General features: G+C 48.5%; 1 protein-coding gene across 1 annotated transcript; it reads right to left on the bottom strand.

Annotated features, from left to right (window-relative positions):
* Positions 1 to 284: 284 nt before the first annotated feature.
* Positions 285 to 9,087, bottom strand: CHRNB3 (cholinergic receptor nicotinic beta 3 subunit). The gene is made up of 5 exons (XM_082335593.1): positions 8,949 to 9,087; positions 7,847 to 7,891; positions 2,888 to 2,997; positions 1,780 to 2,662; positions 285 to 462 (listed from the first exon to the last, which is right to left on the bottom strand). The coding sequence occupies exons 2-5, from the start codon at positions 7,871 to 7,873 to the stop codon at positions 328 to 330; spliced, it is 1,155 nt and encodes a 384-aa protein (XP_082191719.1). The 5' UTR covers positions 7,874 to 7,891; positions 8,949 to 9,087; the 3' UTR covers positions 285 to 327.
* Positions 9,088 to 21,152: the final 12,065 nt, after the last annotated feature.

Genomic DNA, 21,152 nt, shown 5'->3' with positions numbered 1-21,152 from the left:
CATTGTGCCAGAAGTACTATTTCCAATTTTAACTAATAATCTTGTCTCTTATTGTAGTATAGCCAAGCTACTAGTACAATACTTATAACCCAATTGTGCAACCCAAATTCACTTTAGGACTCAGCTGCACACCAAGCCCTTCTTTGATCTCAGCCAAATCTGTAACTGGTAGAGTTGTATGAAGATAAAAAGCACCAGTCAATATCCACTGTTACCATCACCTTCCCTCATTCTTGCTGTTGCTTCCCATCCTGTACAATAGAGACCAAGCTCAAAAGCACCACCATCCCTTGGCATTGTACTTGTGTGCTACTGTGGGAGTATTTTCTACAAAGTGCTGTTCAGCCACATCTGTAACGCAGGGGTAAAGATCAGAACTGAACCCGTCACTGACACCACCAGAAATAACCACAGGAAGATCCGATCCAGGACTTGAGCTATGAATTTCCAGTCTTGGACAACCTGGGAAGGAGAGAAGGAGAAGAAACAGAAACAGTAATAAGCCCAGTACTTTGTTGATACTGCTACATATATTTAGCTCCACAAATCTGTTTTTAAAACCACGTTTGTAGTGTGATGTATCCTAAAACTGAGATGGATCACCTTTTCAGCACCCATAGCTGTGAGTCACTCAAAACACCAAAACAATTCCATAGTTTTACGCACATGGTAATCAGACTTCTTTCAGTGCTAAAGCTTTTAGCTAAGTGCATATGTGAAAGTTTACAGACTCAAGCTTGAAGATGGCTTTATAATGAACTGGGTTTCTTTTCACAGAACTGCATTTCCCTTGAAGTGCCAGGACTCAGCTCTAGCACAGCACTTTGACGCAGACATTGCTTCCACTACAAGTGGTCTCATTGGCTTGTGTTTGCTTAAGTGCTTTGTTGGCTCAGATTGTGTGCATTCAGGAGGGGGATTTTGCATTGTGAGTACTAGCACAACCCTCCACAGACAAAAGAGCTATTTATAAAAAGCAATTCAAGGGAATTTTTTTATTAAAAATTATTTCAGCCTCAAACATAAGGCTTCGGTCATGGACACTACATGCTCATATACTGCATGTTTGATTTAGTGTTCATCTTTCTGCAGAAGTCCTCTCAGAACAGTTTGAACAAAGCCCTGGCTTTTGCTAGGAGGGTGCTAACAGAAGTTTTTCTCTTTCCATATGCTGCTAGGTGTATTGCTCTGCTGTCCTACCCTCACAAGAGATGCATTGTTTATGCACACAGTAATTTGCCATTTTAATAGCCAGGTGGATTGTTGGGAGGAGGAGAAAGAGAGTAGTTAGGGACTAATCTGAACTTATGTTAGTAAAAATCTAGAAGACCTCCACTCAAAACAGGGCAGCTACGCTGTATATAGTCATTGGGAGGCCAGGACTGAGACCTAGCAACTGCCATAGAGCCTGCCTGTAAGTGTTGTGAACGACTTTCAGGGCATGTGACAGTGCAGAGTTTTTCCAGATTCGTGTCTATCCCCAACTTAAGCAGGACAAGGTTATTCAAATAATCCCGAAACAGGAATTCCTCCAGGAGATGCTGCTGTGGCCTCTTATGTCTGTGAGGAGCAGGGACTCTGACAGCACAATACAGTTCTCCTTGAAGCAATGCATTTTCCCAAAAACTGTATTCTTTACCAAGCACGAGAAGCTCTCAGGACATGTCTCAAATGAGAGCAGGAGGAAGAGGCAAGGGGAAAGGCATGCAGAAGAGGTAAGAGCTTGGAACCATTGCTGTCAAGGAAACTGTGATCCCTCCTTGCCCTCCCTTCACCTACCTGTCTGATGCAATGCTCCTTTTTAACATGCCTGGAAATGTATCGAATGGAGTCGGCTGCCTTTTCCAGAAAGGCAATAACAATTTTCTCTCCATCTTTTCCATGCTTGTGTTTCTGCTTCCCCGGGAGCTTTGATTTCAAAGTGGTTTCCTTTTCTTCAGTCTCTGAGAAGGAGTAACGATCTACATGGCCCTTCATGCAAAGCAGCCGAGGCAACTTCTGGAGGAAGAGTCTTTTAACCCAGGGAGCCATAGGATGGTAAGTTGCTGAGGAGCGGTGGTGGACGTTGATGACAAACACAGTCACAATGATAGAGAGGGTCACAAAAATCATGATGAACAGCAGATACTCACCGATCAGGGGGATGACTTTGGAAGAAGAGGGGATTATTTCCTCAATTACCAAAAGGAAAACAGTGAGGGAGACTAGAACTGATGTAGACAGTGAAAGCTTTTCTCCTTCATCTGAAGGCAGGTAAAACACCAGGACAGTTAGAAAAGACAATCCCAGGCAAGGGATTATTAAGAAAAGAGTGTAAAACAGCGGAAGGCGTCTCAACACAAAGGAGTAAGTGACAAATGGGTAAGAGTACAAGCCATCCTTCCTGTTGCCTTTCATACCTTTGGCATTTAAGATCTCCCACTCCCCATTATCAAAGAAGTCTTTCCTGTCTACATTTTCATCCACTAAAATCAAATCCACCATACTGCCGTCGTATGTCCACGACCCAAACTTCATGGAGCAGTTCTGCCTGTCGAAGGGGAAGAAGGTCACGTCCATTGTGCAGGAGCTCTTATAACTGGCTGGTGGTGTCCAGGTCACCAGTCCATTGTACTTCACTATCACTTTGGTCATCAGGGATCCTTCAAAACGCCCATCAGCACTGGGAGTTGGACAGGAAGAAACAGTACCAAGTTCAGGACTACGTTTGCCCCAGTCCTACCCCCTCACAGCTCTGCTTTCTACTCATCACCTGGAGCACAAGGGAAGCCAACATTCATACTGCCTAAAGAAGCAGCCTTCTGACAGCACACACAAGCTTCATGGTGGCTGACATGCCTTGCCCAAGCTCTGGCCTAAGCCCAGAGCAAGGAGCCATGCTACTCACTTTTCAAACAAAACAATGTCGGGAAGCCACAGGGACTCAGAGGGAACACGGATGGCGGTGATCCCACCATATTCTTCTGGATTCCAGGAGAGCTTGTGGTCGATCCATTCCTGTAACAAGCCAGCAGAGTCCTCTGCCCACTCATACACAACATCCTCATTCCTCCTCCCACCGCCTGCCTCAGAGGGACTGCATTGCACAGCACAATGGGCAGAGCTTGGTGTCAGACTGCTCAGCTGCAGAGAGGATGCTGGGCAGGCATGGCTGGGAGATGTTAATCTCCACAAGCACTACCCCTCCAGCCACAGGTGGGCCCCAGTAACCCATCCTTTTGCTGGCCACCTCAAGACTCCTGGAGAGCACTTGACTCTCACTTCACTCACCACCCTGCCCAGCCCACCTGAGGGTAGTCCAGAAGGAAGGAGCCACTTCACTTGGGCAAGGCACCTCTTCTTCCCTCTGAGAACCAGCCTGCAGTGTTTTTGACTGGCACTGACCCCATAGAAGAGCCAGCTGGCATGGCTACTACTACCCAAGTGACAGAGAGGTGGCCTTTAATTACTTTTCAGTGGAGATCTGGCTTTTTTCAGTGAACAGAATACAACACCTAATATATGTACACTGTCCCTGCAAACCAAATCATTGTTCTTTCATCAGAAAGACCTGCATGCTATTGCAGGAAAAATAATATGATGCTATTGTAAAGCATTTGGTTACAATCCTGAAGAGATAACACTAAAAAAACAAAATCAGGGGGAGTCCTGTCCATTTTCATCATGCTGACCTCCAGAATAATTTTTCTCTCCTCTTTGTGTTTTTCAGATCAGGAGATCCTAGCAAAGTGGCTCTAGCAACCTGGAGATTTCCACAGAGATGCAGTGAAAAAGCAGCTCTCTGATCCCTCTTCATTATTGATGGGGGTTTTCACTTGCCCACAGGAACAGCAGCGAGAGGAAGCAAGAGCTGTAGACTGTGGTCAATACCAAGAAGCGGAAGATGAACAACTTTCCATTAAGCTCCAGCACTAACAGCTCCCCAGGGATGTGGGGGCCTCAGCCTTCTCTGGGCAATTTCCTCCATGACTTAAGGACGAACCCAAAAGCGATATTCTCTGCTTCTCCCACCATATTTTTCCCCTCTTACTTCTTTGATTCCACATGCTTTTCACAGCTATACCTACAGACGCTTGTTATTACAGTCCTTTACAGTGCAGCAGCAACTCAGAGCCTCAGTAGAGACCTAAACACAAACAGCGAGAACAAGCGTCTTCCTCCTCCAGGCGCAGGGAAGGGATGGGGCCCAAGGTCATGGGCAGGTGGCTTGTAGACCGCTCCTAAAATCTGGCCCAAGGCACAAGCAAAGGAGGCAGTTGCCCAGGGTGGTACCATGGCAGGATTAATGGCTCCACTACCTGCACCAGAAGAGATACGGACACACTCTCTGAACTGCTCAAATGGCTGGCATCAGCTATCAGGCACAGCCATCTGCCCCTGGCTCCTCCTGCTGCTGAAGGAGGGATGGGAGCTATTCAGGTGTGGAAAGAGAAGAGAGGTCATTGCTGCTCTTAGCCTCAGCAGACGGGACAGAGCACACCACTTTCAGTGTGAACTTTTCTCTGTGGGTAGGTATCTACCTGATGTTTCCAGCAGCCTAGGCTGTTAGGTGGGCACAGACTCACGTGTGTCCTGGACATCTCCTGTAATAGGTGCAAGGGGGCTTAGGCTGGAAACATACCTGTTATGCAAGGGGATAGCCAGGGCTGACAGAAGCAGACAACACAGTGAGCTCATAGCCTGCACTAACACAACAGAAGCAAATATCCTGTGAGCCACCTGGAGATATAATCATCCCTCTGGAGTTGACTTGCAGCAGCCCCTTGGCCTGGGTTATTTGCTGCATATGCAATACTCCTCCCTCCCCCCTGCCCTGCACTGCTTTCTCTTCCAGCTAAAGTGCTCTTTCATGTCTGCAAGGCAAATGGTTGCGTGTCTTCTTACTAGAGCAGAAAATAGATTGTGTGCAGAATTTGAGGATGAGCAGTTTAAAACAAGAATCTCCCTATGGGCTATGCTGACACAAACTGTAGCAGCAGATGAGAAGGGCCCTTTCCTCTTGCTTTCTTCCAGGCAGCTCCTGACCCTCCCATTGCTCTCCCTTTCCTCCAGTTCTGCTAAATTCCCATCTCTGGGCTGTCACTCAAGTGCTTAATCCCCAGCAAGTGGGCCAAAAAACACTGGACCCAGATTCTCAGCCCTTGCTAGTAGACTCCATAGCTTGCCTGAACCCAGGCACTTTCTCAGCAACCACTAAAAACTCCTTTGCACCTTGTGTGTCTGCCTGCATGCACTGTCATCAAGTCCCACCACCTTGAGCATCTGGATGTTTGAGGTAAAAAAAAAGAAGAAAACTCTTGGATGTAAGCTTTGCTCACCTAAGAAAAGCCAGACTTTTGCAGAGAAATGGTGATTGTGATTCTCCTTCAACCTCACACACCCAGGGTGAGGACCAGACTTCCCTGACCTCCCCAGCTCCTGCAGAAGGACAGGGTCTGTGTCATTAGAGACTTCTGGTTTGTTTTAGTGTTTTGCACTTTTCCCTACCCAAAAGAAAAAAAAAATTAATTCTGCTTAGTTTTATGGACCTTTTCCTAACTGTTGTGCTTAGGCACTCTAATAATTCCCCAAGCACTGGATTGCACGTGGGACCAGTTCACACTAAGCCTACGGGAATGCATGACTCCCAAAGCAAGACACCTAGGTCAGGCCACAGGTGTTTAGTGCTTAGTCTGACCTCCTGGGGGGATCTGCATGTGTGAAAATCAGAGCCTGTGTCTCACTGATTTTCTGCTCCCTTTGCATTTCATTTGGGCCCTGGTGTTCTCAGCCCCTCAAATGGAGAAGGTGTATTAGAAACGGTAACAACTAGTGAGAGCCCATCTCAGCAATTCTGAATATCACAGTGCTGAGCTAGCCGAGGGAGCTGCCCTGGCTAAAATCTGAGTACAGTCTCCAAAGGCCTCCAGAGAAATCACCATGTCTACAGTGCAGACTCCTGGGTAGGTCCTTCTTTTAGCCACAGCATAAGGCAGAAGGATCAGATAAAGTGGCTTCCCCCTCATCCTCATTGTCCCACACACCCCAGAGGCAATGAGTGGATGGTGGTGTGTCCCTGCCTCCTGCAGCATGTTTGGAGTAATGTGCAGCAGAACCTGATTTCCCACAGCAAGAGTGGTGACACAGGCTCCAGACTGTGACTCTGGGGAGGTCAATGCTACAATACAAACAGGGTGCTCAGCATGGATGGGCTAACCTGAAATGTCCCCACACAGGTTCATGCAGCAACGGAGAGAGGATTGGTAGGTGCCTGTCTGCATTAGCATCTCAGGCCCAATGCCCTTGGGCAGCCTGGACTTGCATTTGGCCTGCTAATGTGAGTCAACACTTCAGGTCCCTTTCTTCTGCAGTCACTGTAACGCGGGTGAAGATGTCACCCAGCCAGAGGGATGAAGGCTGCCCCAGGGCACAGGAGATTTTACTGTCCTGGATGGAGCAAGCAGCCAAGTCTTCCCTAAGAAGAAGGAGGCGCTCAGACCCAGGAATATTCTGTCAAAGGCTGCAAAAGGCTGTAAAACCTTTCTGGGAATCCTTGCAGGAACAGAGGGAATGAGGAGGGCGAAGTGGACTGATTTCATACCTGCAGACTGCAGGGCTTGGACCTGCAGGGGGAGGTGGGTGCTGCAGCCTACAAGGAGAGAGGGTGGCAATGGGGAGAGGACAGATGGGGGTTGTTCCAAGTTGTTCCAGGTGGTTGCTGGAACAAGTAAGGAAGAGTAAGGAACAAGAGTAAGGAAGCCAAGATCTGTCCCTGTGCACACGAAGGGCTCCACAATTGTTGCTGAAGGTGGGGAAAATGTAACACCACAGCTCTTTCAGGGCAGGCTCTCTGCAGTTTGTTTCGGATCAATGGCAAAGTTCCCCAGCAAAAGGGGAAACTCCTGTCCTCCCTGCAGTGAGGGGAAGTCTGAGCTTCTCCCTCTGAAAGGGAGAGACCGTCTTTGCATATAATGTCCATAAGGCCTTTAGGGGTCCTGCTCCACCCAGAAGCTCACATTCATTGCAGCACTACAGGTACCAGACTGAGAACAAAAACTGAGCTACATTTTCCTCCACCAGCCCAGCGACCCCTGGGAACCACTTCCCATGGCATCATTTCAAGTACGGCTTGGGTTTATGTCCTCTGCCTAGGATCAACTGACATGTTTATAGATACTCACATGGCTGAGAGCCTTAAAATAATTGTCACAAGGTCAATAAACTGGTGCAATGTAATCTAAACCAAATGCAGTGTTCTTCAGGAGTGAAGAAGAAAGGAGACCTAACAGTTCAACTTGCACCTTTCCCCCATTTGTATAAATTATCATCGCTTCCCGAAGCAATTACATTAGAGAGATCTGATTAACTTGCCACAGATTTTAATTGGGGCAGGGTAGGGGGTGTAACATGCTGGCCTTTTCTTTCTCTTTACTTATTTTGAAGAAGAAATCTAGCCGAGGCACCACTCTTAGCTTGGGTAAGAGAGACCGTACTTGTGTGACCTCTAAGTCTGAGGCACGATAGTCCTTCAGGGCACACACAGGATCCCAGGGACAGCCACTGCAGTATCAGGAGATGTTGCTTCCCTGAAATACAGCTGGCTTGATTGCACAGCTGGGATGCAGGACAGGACAAGAGGGTACCCTATTTCCTAAAGGCCCACCTGCCTGCCTTTCTGCCCCTTTATGCATTTGCTGAAGTGTGAGGAGTAAAGTAAAAACTTCAGTTGAGGTAACATGGTGCTGCTTTTGTCTGGCCACTCGGCGTCACGGAAGGGGATGGATGGCACAGCGGGCAGCAGGCTGGGATGGCCGCTCAGCCTAGCAGCCCCATACTGAAAGGGGAGGTCTGATTTGATATAATTTACCTGCTTCAGCCACACGTTCGTTGTCATCAGCTGATTCTTCTCATCCTAGGGTGACACAAGGTAGAGAGGATTGCAATACCAAAACAGCCAGCAGAAACAGACCCTATGCCTGCTGAGTCCAACCCTGTGCCTAGCAGGGGAGACCCCCATGGTCCTGTTTCCCCATGGGCCTGGGCTCTTCAGTCACTGTTGAGGGAAGTGAACTGACTTTCTAGGTGTTGTCCCTACTCTTGCTGGGAGCTCCTGATGCTGGAAAACCAAGGTCTGGCATTTCACAGCAGCCTGAAGGAATCAGATGCCAAAGAGCAGGGAAGCAGCAGGGCACAGCCAGCAAGTGGGGTCAGGACACACATGGTTGTGGGCTCACAGGGTGGCTCATCTCTCCACACTGCTCGGCCTGGAGTGCATTTGGGAAGATACAAGCTGAAACATTGTCCTGAATATGTAAATAAAGCACAAAATTAGAGTCTGCCTTTCACAGCATAAGGGGACACCGTCAGGGGCCAGGGGATGCGAGGAACACACTGTTGTGTGGGTACCTCTACGCCCTGTGCAAATTTCACTGTGCTTTGCAGTGATAAAGGGGAAAGGGAAGGGAGACTTTCCATGTGAGCAAAAACATGGGATTGTCTGGTTTGCCTCTAGTGCCTTATCTGAGGGGCCAGCTTGGTCAAGATACGAGCTGCCTTTGGCCTGGATACAAGCTTGCTTAGAGTGAACAATGTCCAACCAGCTCTACCCTTCCTCATCCCTCTCCTATAGCTGCCTTGTCATTAAATTGCAAATGTAGGCACCAGGGACTGTCTGGCATGGATTGTTTGATTAACACCTGATGCAATGAGACCTTATTCCCCGAGAACAGCAGGGAAAAAAGGACCTTCAGGTTTGCTGCAAAACAAACGACTCTTACGGCCCATGCTGTGCGTCGGGCAGGAGGTCATATCACAAGCACCACATCACACTCAGCGTTTTGTTGCCTGATGCTCACTTTGCATTTCATGTGTCAGGAGGCAAGAGCCAACAGCATCACCAGCCCTCCCAAATGGATGCATGACCATCTATAAAAGAAGGGATGTTTTACCAGACTCAACACAACACTTACCACATCCACAAGCTGTGATATCTTTAATCCAAAAAGGACTTTGATGGTGTCATTGGAATTTTCCACGGGGCGGACCCATTTCTGATAGCCTTGAAATAAGTGCTTGAGGAGCGCGTCCTCATTTTCAGCAATTGAACTGAAGGCAGCCACATCTGGAAGAGAGCAACAGAGAGTGGGAGTGTGCTGGAAAGCAGACGTGGAGAACAGCATGACCTGAAGAAGTGAGGCAGAGAGATGATGCAAGACAAATTCGCCTCTAGGCAGCTCTTGTCAGTAAAATCTGTAGGAATTCAGATGCACAGACTCTCAGCAGAGCCAGGGCAAGGGGAGGGGAAGGCAAGACAGCCCAAGCCAAACTCACAAAAAAAAAAAAAAAAAAAAAAAAAAAAAAAATCAGACCAGAGCAGCGATGACTTTGTACTAGGTTTCTGTTTTCTGTGGCATTTTTGTCTTAAGTCAACATACTTGCCCAGTCTTTCCTGTTTATTGTTCTTTAGAAGATCCATCAGGTGCTCTCTTTCATTCTTGAGTCATAAATATCCAGCCTCATAAATGCCACCCTGAGAAAGAGTTCTGTTTTTTCAGATACCCGTGGAGTACCACAGAGATCTGGGGCCACAAGGGAAACCTGGTTACTGTGGGGCAATCTCTGGCTGGCTGGCTTGCAGCTAGAAACAGCAGCAATACACTGTGGGCATTTCAGGGTCCAGGGATTTCACTTGCACTTGGTCAGTTTCTATGGCCTCTCTGAGACAGAGGCTGCCCTGCACAAGGACTGGGGTGGTGGGATTTCCTTGCTGGAAGCTACAGGGCCTGTAAGCCAGATCTGAGGGAGCCTCATGCAGCACTTGGAAATGAATCCAATCTGGAGTTAACCGGGGGATAGCAGCAAATTGCTGACAAAGCTGAATTCTCCCAGCTGGAGAGTGGGTTGGGTGGGCAACAGCATCAGTGGAGTAAAAATCAAAAGGAGCTCATCTGGCAGAAGGAGGAGCTGCATAATGCAGCCAGGGCCAGGTCTGCCTGCAGCCAAGCATGGAGCCATCATGGTCTGTACCTGTAAGACTTGGGACTCTCCCAGTCCCTACCACCACACTCCCCCTTCCCCTTGCTACCATGAAAGGGGAAGGGCAGTTCAGACCCTCCATCCTTTCCCAAATGCCAGCCCAACTCTCCGTGATGCTGAGGTCCTAACATGACCTCCACCTCTTCCCCTGTGCACACACATAGCACCCAAGGATGAGAAGGATTTCACCTCTCTTCAAAGGCACCATGGAGGAAAAAGGAATTCATGCTGATTGACCCTGTGCTGCGGGGGTCACAGCCAATATTGCTGTGCCAGCAGTCAAAGGGGACTTCACAGGGTGCTGCCTGGGGCCCACATTGTCCCCTCACCACCTACGCCCTGCCAGCCACAGTTGTGAGCAGGACATCTGTGCCTGGATTGCCAGCCCTTAGGTGCAGGAGGTGTCTGGAGGCAGAGGGTCGCAGCTGAGGGATGGCATGAGGACCGGGCGATGGGAAAGTCCTGGCAGGGGGGCAGAGCTGAGGGGCTCACACATGCTGTGCAGCAAACATCAGAGGTAAGGCAGCCCCCAGCAGGGTCCCTGTGCCACGGGGAGAGAGGAACAGGCATTCAAGCCCAGCAGCCTCTTCAGAGAGAAAACCAGAGGCAGAGGGTAATGCTGTGCCACATGCACGGTGGAAAGGGTGTGACCACAGACCACTATCCTTGTCTGTGTCCTCTTCCCCCAGCAGCTGCTGCCCACCTCCTGGGCGAGACAGGCTATGCAGCCTCCTTTCCCTCAGCCGGGTCTGTGTGAGGCTGTGGGCAGGAGGAGACCTGGCGGAAGCGGCACAGCTGAAGGACTGCCTGAAGCAAAATACTGCTCCCAGACTAGAGCTTCCCCGTTGGACAAAATCATTCCCCAGAATCCCAGTCTGGATTCTCTTAGGATAGCACAAGGTGCAAGCAGCACTGTCATACCCTACTTCCAGCCACAGAAAATGCCCATTCCTCTTTGAGACGCTGTAAACTCTGAAGCCTAATGATTACCACTCACAGGCTAACAATTACTTTACTGTCAGATGTTCTAGCACAGGCTGTGCTTGTCCTCTGTTGTTGGACATGCAGTTGTGCTGGGGTTTCCAAACCATGGCAAGGTGGAGGCCAGCTGGTCAGAGGGAGCTTTCACACTCCTTTCCACCTGCTCTGTACCACAGCCAGGGATGGGCTCATGCAGGTCTCAGTACAGTTTATAGCAGCCTCTGCAGCCACCCTGTGTCTTGCCGCTTTGTCACAAGCCTTTGAGGTCTGCTGTTACCAACTGGGAAACCACAAATGCCTCTTCTGCTTGCTCCAGGGTTTATTCTCATGCCAGGGCTAACCTAGCTCCATGACAGCAAATAGGGGACAGAGTCTAGGGTCTGTCCTAGGAAACTGGATTTCCTGCCCGAACATGCCAAACAGGCATTGCATCCACAACCAAAGGAGGAAAAAGAACATATTTCTCCCCCCTCACTACCCACAATCTCAGTGGTCCAGTCCTCTGACACATAAGAGTCTCTGCAGAGACCCCAGCTCCCACCCCTTGTGCTTTCCCTTTAGGAGGTTCACGGGAAATTTAATGGGAAAGCCATTGAACATAAAAAATCCACAACCCCAAAACATGCAGGATCAAAACCGGCTTTGTCTTAATGCTGGAATGCATTGCTCTGGGTTTATTTGAGTATAATTCCCTGCACACATATACGCAACCACACACCCCACAGGCACGGTGTCCGTGACTGTGTATGAACTCCCTCATAGGAAACCAGTGCCATTTCACAGCCCGTACCTCACATGAAGTCCAAAGGCCCTAATGCTCTAAGAGGGTATAGCAGAGAGGTGGTAAAGCTGGTTGGGGGGCTGGATGTGTTGATCCTCTGCTGCTGAGGAAGCCACAGAAAAGAGTGCAAAAGACTTGAAAAGTCTCCCAAAGAAGAAAGCCAGAACGAACAAGATTGGTGCCCTTATAAGGCAGCCTCAGTACTTGCAAAAGGACAGTTTAAAAGCAGGAGTTTTTAATGAGAAGGAAGATATATCAAGCGGAAAAAATAGCCTAACAGCTCCTTTGATCAAGCCCCATCTGATGATTAAGTTAGATAAAGCCATGGAGAAAACACTGAATACACTAGCACTGCCTTTGAAAAAACAGGGAAGTGGCCATAGGACAGGTGCATCCCTGAATTTATCATACGATGCACAGAGAATGCAAAAGTTGGGGAGCTCCCTGGCAGGTTACTGCGCGTACAAGTAACTGAGCACTGTTTGCCATCTCCCCTCTCCCCCAGGTTCCTGTTCCTCTCTGCAGTCCGTGCCAGGAGCAGTTTCCCACAGGCGCGGGAGCAGGAGTGCTGGGGCAGGGAGTGTGCTAAACAAACGTGCAAAACACCTGGAGAAATACAGACCAGACACTTAGCCTTTCATCAGCTCGCCTGAGGCATTTCAGTTTTCCTCCTGGTGATGGAGCTTGTCCCGTAACTCCCTTTAGCAGTGAGCGTCTGGCTTAGGAATGTTAACTTCTACCCAGTGACCACCACCACCACCACCCCCCCCCCCCCAGTTATTAAAACCTTGTTGCCAAACTGGCTGTGGTTGCAATACAAAGGCAGCAGCAGATACAACCCTCTTTTGCTAGTCAGACAGTATTAAGAAGAGGACCAAGTGAAGCCAGCATCTACCTTGTCCCGGTAAGCAGCAGCTAACTGGCCAGCAGAAAAAAAATCTTGAACATCTGCAGCTTGGCTTGGAAGAAGAAGAAATCGCACTTACCTGAGCGGCTCAGATACAGCGCAAAGAGCACTAGGCAAAGCATGGGCACCACCGTGGCTTTTCCTTTAATTCTGATCTTTTGTTTTCATAGTCCCCTAGTAGGGGACTAAAACAATCTAGTTAAAAATCAAGGCAGACAATTGAGTCTGCAAGGCAAAACAGCACCTTTTGAGCCTTATCTTGCCTCATTACAATGCTCCGTAAATCACACTTCATTGATTTTCAGTCAGCTGTCACATCCTGTAAGCCTAAAACAGGGCTCTGGGTCCTAAACTCTGACTGATTTGTTTGTGGTGGTATTTGGGTGGCTATAGACACTGCGGTCTAGGAGTAGAAGTGAGGTAAGGTTTTTAAGGAGGACAAATGTCTTTTATTATGCTGCCAGCTACAGCTGGGGAAAAAAACAGGCTGCAGATCAGACCCAAAGATAGATCACATGCCTGAAAGATTGTTTGCTCCAGCTGTATTGGTTGGTCTAATAAAAGAGGCAGCCTCCCAACAGACCTAGCTTAGCTTATTCATTTTTCATACTACACTTGCTGTTTTACAGCTGTAAAATGGAATTTGGGAGGAAAAAAGCAGTAAGATATTGGTGGGAAAACAGGGCTGATTTCTAAATTTATATTTCATCACTCATACACAAAACATCACAGACAACAGAAGAGAAATGCTTACACAGTACTATCTATTAGCACAGCTTAACAGAGTCTGTTGCCCCAGGGCCTTAAGTCTAGCAATGAGAGTAATGGGGCCTTTGATTATTTAGCCAGTTCCTCTGTAGGTGTCACAGGACTCCTTTCAGAAGACACCAGAATCTGTCCTGCCATATCAAAAGGGACACAAGTTCCTCTTTTCCTGTCCCCCTGCTGCTCCTCTGCCAAGGGATCTCAGGGTCGTCTTGGTTTTCTTCCCAAATGAAAGTCACTTTGCCATCTCTCTCCAAAGAGGAACTTTTTCCCTGAACTTTTCAAGTTCCAGGAAGAGTGGTGCAAAATTCTTTTAGTTTGCATCCAGACCTGAAACTCTTCCTGCTTTGATTTGTTCTTTCTGGCTATTATTTCTGTCTCTGTGCTGGCACAGTAATCCCACACATTTGCTGCAAACAAAACCACGCATGGATATCCTCAGAGTTTGTCTTCTGGACAAGGGGACCTGGACGAGGGGATCAAGTGCACCCTCAGTAAGTTTGCAGCTGACACGAAGGTTGTCCCTACAGAGGGACCTGGGACAGGCTAGATCGATGGGCCAAGGCCAACTGTATGAGGTTCAACAAGGCTACGTGCTGGATCCTGCACTTGGGTCAGAACAACCCCATGACCTACAGGCTGGGGGAAGAGTGGCTGGAGAGCTGCCTGGCAGAAAAGGACCTGGGGGTGCTGATCAACAGCTGGCTGAAGATGAGCCAGCAATGTGCCCAGGTGGCCAAGAAGACTAATAGCATCTTGGCTTGTATCAGAAACTGTGGCCAGTGGGCCTAGGGAAGTGATTGTCCCCCTGTACTCGGCACCAGTGAGGCTGCACCTCGAGTACTGTGTTCAGTTTTGAGCCCCACACTACAAGAAGGACATTGAGGTGCTGGAGCGTGTCCAAAGAAGGGCAATGAAGCTGGTGAAGGGTCTAGAGAACAAGTCTTATGAGGAGCAGCTGAAGGAGCTGGGGTTGTTGAGTCTGGAGAAAAGGAAGCTGAGGGGAGACCTTATCACTCTCTACAACTACCTGAAAGGAGGTTGTAGCGAGGTGGGTGTTGGTCTCTTCACCCTAGTAACAAGCAAGAGGACTAGAGGAAACGGCCTCAAGTTGCACCAGGGGAGGTTTAGCCTGGATATTAGGAAAAGTTTCTTCACTGAAAGAGTTGTCAGGCATTGGAACAGGCTGCCCAGGGAAGTGGTTGAGTCCCCATACCTGGAGGTATTTAAAAGATGTGTAGACGTGGTGCTTGGGGACATGGTATAGTGATGGACTTGGCAGTGCTAAGTTAACGGTTGGACTTGATGATCTTAAAGGTCTTTTCCAACCTAAATAATTCTATGATTCTGTGATTCTATGATTCATCCACTGATACACATTCATAACCTACTGGAATTTAATTGCTTGCTGACTTTAAAATGGGAAGCCTGGTTTTTCTTCAGGAACAGCTGGGCCCATTTCTTGCAGTGGCCCAGATTTTGGTATAGTCATAAGCTATGTGATTCAGATTTGCCTTATCTAAGTTCGTCACAGAGAATTGATAACTGGCAGCTGTAACCTTATCAGATTATTCAGCTTCCTGAAATGAAAAAGATGTCATTTCAGTGTGTTTCAAAGTCACGTTGCTGTACAAGTAACCTTCTTATAGTGTCCTACCACCTCATTCGTGCTGCTGTGGACTTCCAGCCTGCCTCATCTGTAACTCTCGGGCAGGCCACCAGCAGCAGCTCAGTGGGTTTGCCTTTTCTGCTACTGCACTGCACATGGGAAAACTGCAATGGCCCTTGTTAGCTCCTCCGCTCTGCCAGCATCCACCTGGCAGGGCTGGAGGAGCAGCTGGTTTCCTCTGCACCTTTCCTCATCCCAGCTGCAGAAAGCAACTCAAAAACAACAATGCTATCAAGAGACAGTCTTGAATGAAGTGTCTTGTTATCACCAGCTGCTGTCACTACCAGACTACTCAGTTTACCCATTAGATCCAGATCAGGCATAAGCACACGACTCATTGAGGTGCACAGTAAGGGTCTTTTTTTCATGCTGGCATCAAGAGAACAGCAAACATTTGGCTGGAGTAGTGTGGACAGACAGTGCCACAACCTGCCTAAAATTGAGCATGGACTAAACACAATTATCCTCCCTAATCCAAATTTTTGTGCAACAAAGCTACCTCTTAAAAATGTTCTGTGCAGACTACCCCATGCTTTCCAGCATGTTTCTGGTCCTGTATGGGGCTCAGCACCCTCAGGCATCATCCATCATCTTTGCTAAACCACAGCTTCATGACTGCAAGCCCCAGCCTTTGTCCACTGACACCTCTGTTTGTTTGTAATTACTGCCTGAGATCACATCCAGGCACTGCTGTGGTAGACAATGCTGTATCCCAGACTGGAAAGAAACTTGTTTTCATAAGGCTTTAGTCTACTGCCTTGAAGTAATGAAGTTAATCTATTAGCTGGTTATAGGAGTCAGCTTTTTGCTACTACATGGTAGTTGCTTGGAGGGAAATGTGATATATGCTTGCTTTACCATTGCCTCCACCCACTGCCTAGATTGTGACAAGAAGTAAGGACCTAGCTTGCCTGGTCTTTGGCTTCCAGAGTTATCTGGCAACCAGAGAAGGGTATTGGAGAAATAAATTCTCTTTGCTTGCTGATGATGCTTTCCGTTTACAAGTCTTTATTCAACCATGCTGTCCAACATTTTGGGAAGGGAGGTATGCATGAATAATCCATTTTACCAGCCGGGCCATGAAGCATGGGGAGCATTCACCCTGAGACAGCAAATAAATTTCTGGGTAAAACTTGAATCTTCTCTGTTGACAACCTGCCTTTGCTTTTCCATAGGTTTCGTGGAATTTGTAACTGACATGAGGCTGCAAATCCAGGCTGCAAAGAGCCAAGAGCTGCCTGGGCACAAGCAAGGCTGGAACTGGGCCTCACTCTCTGGGAAGCTCAAATGCTTTGGGAAAAAAAGAGAAATCCACCTAGAAGCAAAGATCCATCAGTTTGAGCCCATGTGGTTAATATTAGGAGGAACTGAAGACTTGAAATTGTGATGGAGAGTGCCAAGACACATTATCCAAAGGCATCATGCAGCTGAGCGTGGAAAATACATTTTCCAGGGAGAGGTGGCTGTGCTGGCTGGTGACCAGAAGGTTGGGAACCTGGACTGAGGGGAGAGGGATGATAGGGAGGAAGGACATGGATGGGAGATGCTGCAAACCAGAACTGAGAGGCCCTGTTTCCAGAACCAAGAGTTGGAGAGGGGTTTGCAGCACTGCCAGGGTTGTTAGCTGCAGGGGTGAGAAAAGAGAGGCTGCAGAGGTGAGGCTGTTGCAGCAGCTATGGGACAGGAGGCTCCTTCCAGATGGATATACCTTCTCCTTCCCCGACCTGCCTCAGCCTCCCTGGTCGCTGGGGCTGGTATGGCAGGAGCCAAGGGAGGCACACCTGGGATGTCAGTATTTGGGATAGAGCCAGGCTCCCCAGAGCTCCCAAGGGAGGACTGAGTCACCTTCACGCCATCTCACACCACACAGGGAGCTAGCAGGCGAATATCAGCCCCGAAGGGTGAGGGACAGTTTCTGGAGCAAAAGTGGAGTGGGAAAGGGTGGCACTCCTGGAGCTTTATCTTTGCCCTGGCACTTTCCTCTGATCTTCTCTGTTCTCGGTCCTCACTGTCAGCAGACACCTCTCCCCACCAGCAGCTTCCTAAAACATGCATCTTCTCTGGGCAAGGGATGTTTTTAGTCCAGCTCGCCAGCAACTTTTACAGCAGCAGGCACTTCCACGTGCCAGAGGGCACAGAGTTTGCAGCCAGCCATCCGCCTGCCCATACACCCTGAAGCCTGTCGGCTCTCCTCCAGCTCCCTGTCGTGTGTCGTGTGTCCCCCCCCCCCGCCAGGCACCTTCCTGCCGTCATTCCTCTTAGGTTGCTTACAGGCCCCACCGAGCTCAACCCCATTCAGTCTCTTCCTCCCACCTGTTTGCCCTCCATCCCTTCCTCCTCCTCCATCCACCCTTTTCCCACGGGGAGCTGCACTGCATCCCACCGTCCTTCATCCCTCCCGCGGTGCCCCAGCACAGCCGCCACTTTCCTCCTCCTCCTTTTTTTCCCTTTCTCATGCCGAGAGAAGGTCCTTTCACCTTCTCCTTGCCTTTTTCCTCTCCAGTCTCCGTTGTGGAGGCCTCCGTCCCTCCTCTCCCGTGCTGTTTCAGCACCCCTGCCTGGCAGCACCCGGGCAGTGCAGGCAGCGGCGGGGCGCGCCGCAGGCAGCACTTTCGCTGCCGGGCCCAGGGCCGTGCTGTGTGTTGGGATAAGATCTGTGGATATAATTGGTCCGTCGGACTTGTTCGGGCTACAATGCAGATTACATGCTACGTGAGCTTTATTTGGGAGCGCAGTGTGACGTGTGGAGTTTCGAAAACTCATGCTTTCAAAGATGCATTTGTAGCTGGAACTCTGCATAATGTTAATTGGGGCTAGATAACGAGCTCTAAAAATATGTAAGAATTTTGCACTTGGGCATGGACCTGTTTGTGGCAGCACATACGGCTTTCCTCAAGAGATTTAACCTCTTTCACATAGTCGGTAAGGGAATAAAGGTCTTTATGTCAGCTAGGGAACAAGCAGCCACTTAGCACAGCAAGCTGGGAAAGGGCTGATGGAGGTTGCCAGAACTGAACTCACTTTCATGCTGGTCTCAGACAGTTGTTTCAGCGGTGACCAGGCTCTGCAAGTATGGGGACAAGGTTTTGCAGAACAAGAGCCGTTCCAGTCCTGGGTTTCCTTGGCGCCTTCGTACCATGACGAACTTCTGCCTGCCCTCTTCCCATTTCCACCACATTTATGTGAATGCAGACTTGAGACAGCTTTGAGTCCCCATGCCTCCTAACAGTGTACAGTCCATGCAACTGCCCACTGCCTGTTTCCCTGTAAAAACCTTCCACTGCTCCATTGGGACTGGAGACATGTAGGGAGATGGACCTTTTGGAGGGGCACAGGCTCTTCACCACTGTATGCACATCAATATTTCTAATAGAGGGTGCATTGCCCTCTGCATTAGACTCTTTGTTTTCCTTTTTCAGTTCTAACTTTACCGTGAGGTCTCGTTCAGGATGTGGCACCTTGTCTTGGGGCTCTATGGTCAATTCCTGAATTTTGGTGACACTAGCTAGCTCTGAAATATGATAATATTCACCACTGTTTGGTCTGAGTTGATAACTGTACATGAAGATTGGGCCTGGCTCTGCTATTATATCAGCTTGTCTTTCCATTTTATCAAGCTCACCTCTGCTTTGGTAAACGCTCCTCGCAGCCCAAATTTTATCTGCAGCATCATGGGCTTGCTGTCCAGATTGCAAGGCTTGGAAGACTTCAGGGATAAGCAAACTGTTAGCAAGGGTCAAGACTTTGCAGGGTGTGAGGGAAAAGCCTGTTTTGAAGACAACTGCTCCAGGAACGACAGAAGCGCCTCGTTCATGTCTATCTCTACGTTGAGCTCTCGGCCTCTCATTTTCAGTGCTAACACCTGATGCCTGGGAGCCCTTATTGAAACGCACGCACTGCTCCATGACAAGAGGGAGCGCTATTGTCCTCTTTTCTGCTTTCTCCTTCCGATTTAATGCAGGCTTTTTATCCCGGAGGCAATCGTAAAACCCAAAGGGCAATTCCTGCCGTGTCCTATGGCCTCGGTAAGCTGCCTGAATCCTGGCAGCAGCTTTGTTCATTTCGTCCACATCTCTTCGGACACGATAGCCCCGCCACACAGCCTGAATCATGGTAGCTGACAGACTTTCTTTTTGGAGCCGCTGTATCTGGCATGGGAGGTTGGGGGACTCCCTTGGAGATACCATAGCAAAATCAAATGCTTTGTCAGAAATTGGATGAGGCCCGCAATCGCTGTTCCTGCCTGTGTTTGAGGGCATTTGCTCTTTATAATGTTTTCCTGAGTTAGCAGAGAGGGTTGCTTTGTTGGTCCCCATCGTCCAAACACTATTCACAAAGAGATTTCTTTTTAGCTTTAGAAATATATCTTGACACACATAATTCTCTATTGTCCAAAAGATGAAAATGTAGCATTATTTGCTAGGTACGCCTCAAGGCCCATATTCTTTTGTCTCTTTCATCATTATGTTACTGGATGTTGTTTTGGTGCTTGTGGCTTTTTTCATGATGTTTCAATAAAAAGAAATGTAATTGCTGTTGTGCATTTTCCTCTGCTGCTCTATGCCTCTTGCTGCCTGCTTGGATTACAGAAAGACAGTTACTTCCACAGTTAATAAGTTCTCCATCATGTGCATTTTCAGCACGTGTCTTAGGAGTTACATTTCTGTGGGAAAATGTTATATATTACATACTCAAATCTGCAAGTACACAATAGCCTTATCAGATTGTGCTTCATGAACACAACCCTCATACTCGAATTTTTGTACATTGTGAGTTGTTCTACGTTTTTTTTTTTGAAAGCTACTATTTTTACAGAAAATGCAGCAGCAGCACTGGTTGTTTCAGCCACATTCAGCCTCACAAAACTCAGGAGCTGAGAAACAGCTCCTCAACATAGGCTACAGAGCTACAGGACAGATGCCTGTGCCTTCATCTTTAGCTTTCAGAAATAAATTGGAAGAGGATGGGAGAAAAAAAAAAAAAAACAAAACCAAACAAGTGTTAAATCCTTGCTTGGGTGCCAAGGTGCCCACTCTTTGGTTGATTCAGACTTGTTCTGACCATTTCCTTTCACCTTGAGGGCTCTTCAGAAACTTTCCCCTGCCAACCATTCATCACCACCATGCCTCGCCACCCCTTACATGCCATCCCTCTCAAAACAGGAGCCAGAAATGTTAAAAGGCTCCCTGTTTGGCTGACAGATGATGTGAGTGCAGTATGGCCACCTCACTCAGGCACTGCTTTGCCAAGATTTTACATGCCTGACTTTCCAGGTGCCTACCAAGTAAGGACATGCTGAAGTCCTGCAAAGGGAAACAGAGCCTGCTCTGCTTAGAAATGCTCCATCTCCAAATGATGGCTAGGTTTGCTTAAGTCAGGAGCCATTGGCAATGCCAAGCATCTTCAGCCACCCAGGATCCTGGCTGTTTAGTCCTTCTGGGAGTAAGACCCCTGATGTTTGAGATGCACCCATCTTTTGCATGATATCAAATGGTTGCAACTCTTGCCCAGGAAGAAGGAGGTCTGCACCCAGCCTGGACTCATATTTTGGAGGCTGTGGCATGCTGAGAGCAAAGTCCCCCCACTTAGCTACATTACAGCCAAGAACTTTATGAAGTGGAAATTTTAACATAGCAGTCAGGACACCCAGCTGAATGGGGCAGCTCCTATGAAGTGCATGCATTTTACTTTGGATTATCCCAGGTTAAAAAGCAGAAACTGCTCTGGCAGCAGCCAGTCAGCAGACCAGACCACACCTCTGTCACAGTGCTCACCCTAACCAGCAGCATAAAGCCAACTTCTCCATGGGAAAACAGTGGTCAGGGAGTTTGCAAGAGATTCTTCATTTAATATCTCCCGCTAACTCGCTTCTGTCCTTCTCTAGTCAAGTCACAGCAGGGCTCAGGCCAGCCCATTGCTGTTCTGAAGACCACCTCCTGATGGTTTGCGCTGGGATGTGAGCTTTCTAGCCAGAGGTGCCTGCTTGCCATGCTGAGTCTGCATTGTTTAGGTTAATGTCAAATAATTTATAAATT

The sequence above is a fragment of the Platalea leucorodia genome (assembly GCF_965183815.1).
Source record: "Platalea leucorodia genome assembly, chromosome: Z".
NCBI lineage: Eukaryota > Metazoa > Chordata > Aves > Pelecaniformes > Threskiornithidae > Platalea > Platalea leucorodia.
Note: the sequence above shows the minus strand (reverse complement) of the source record. Positions and strands in the feature narration are given on the sequence as shown.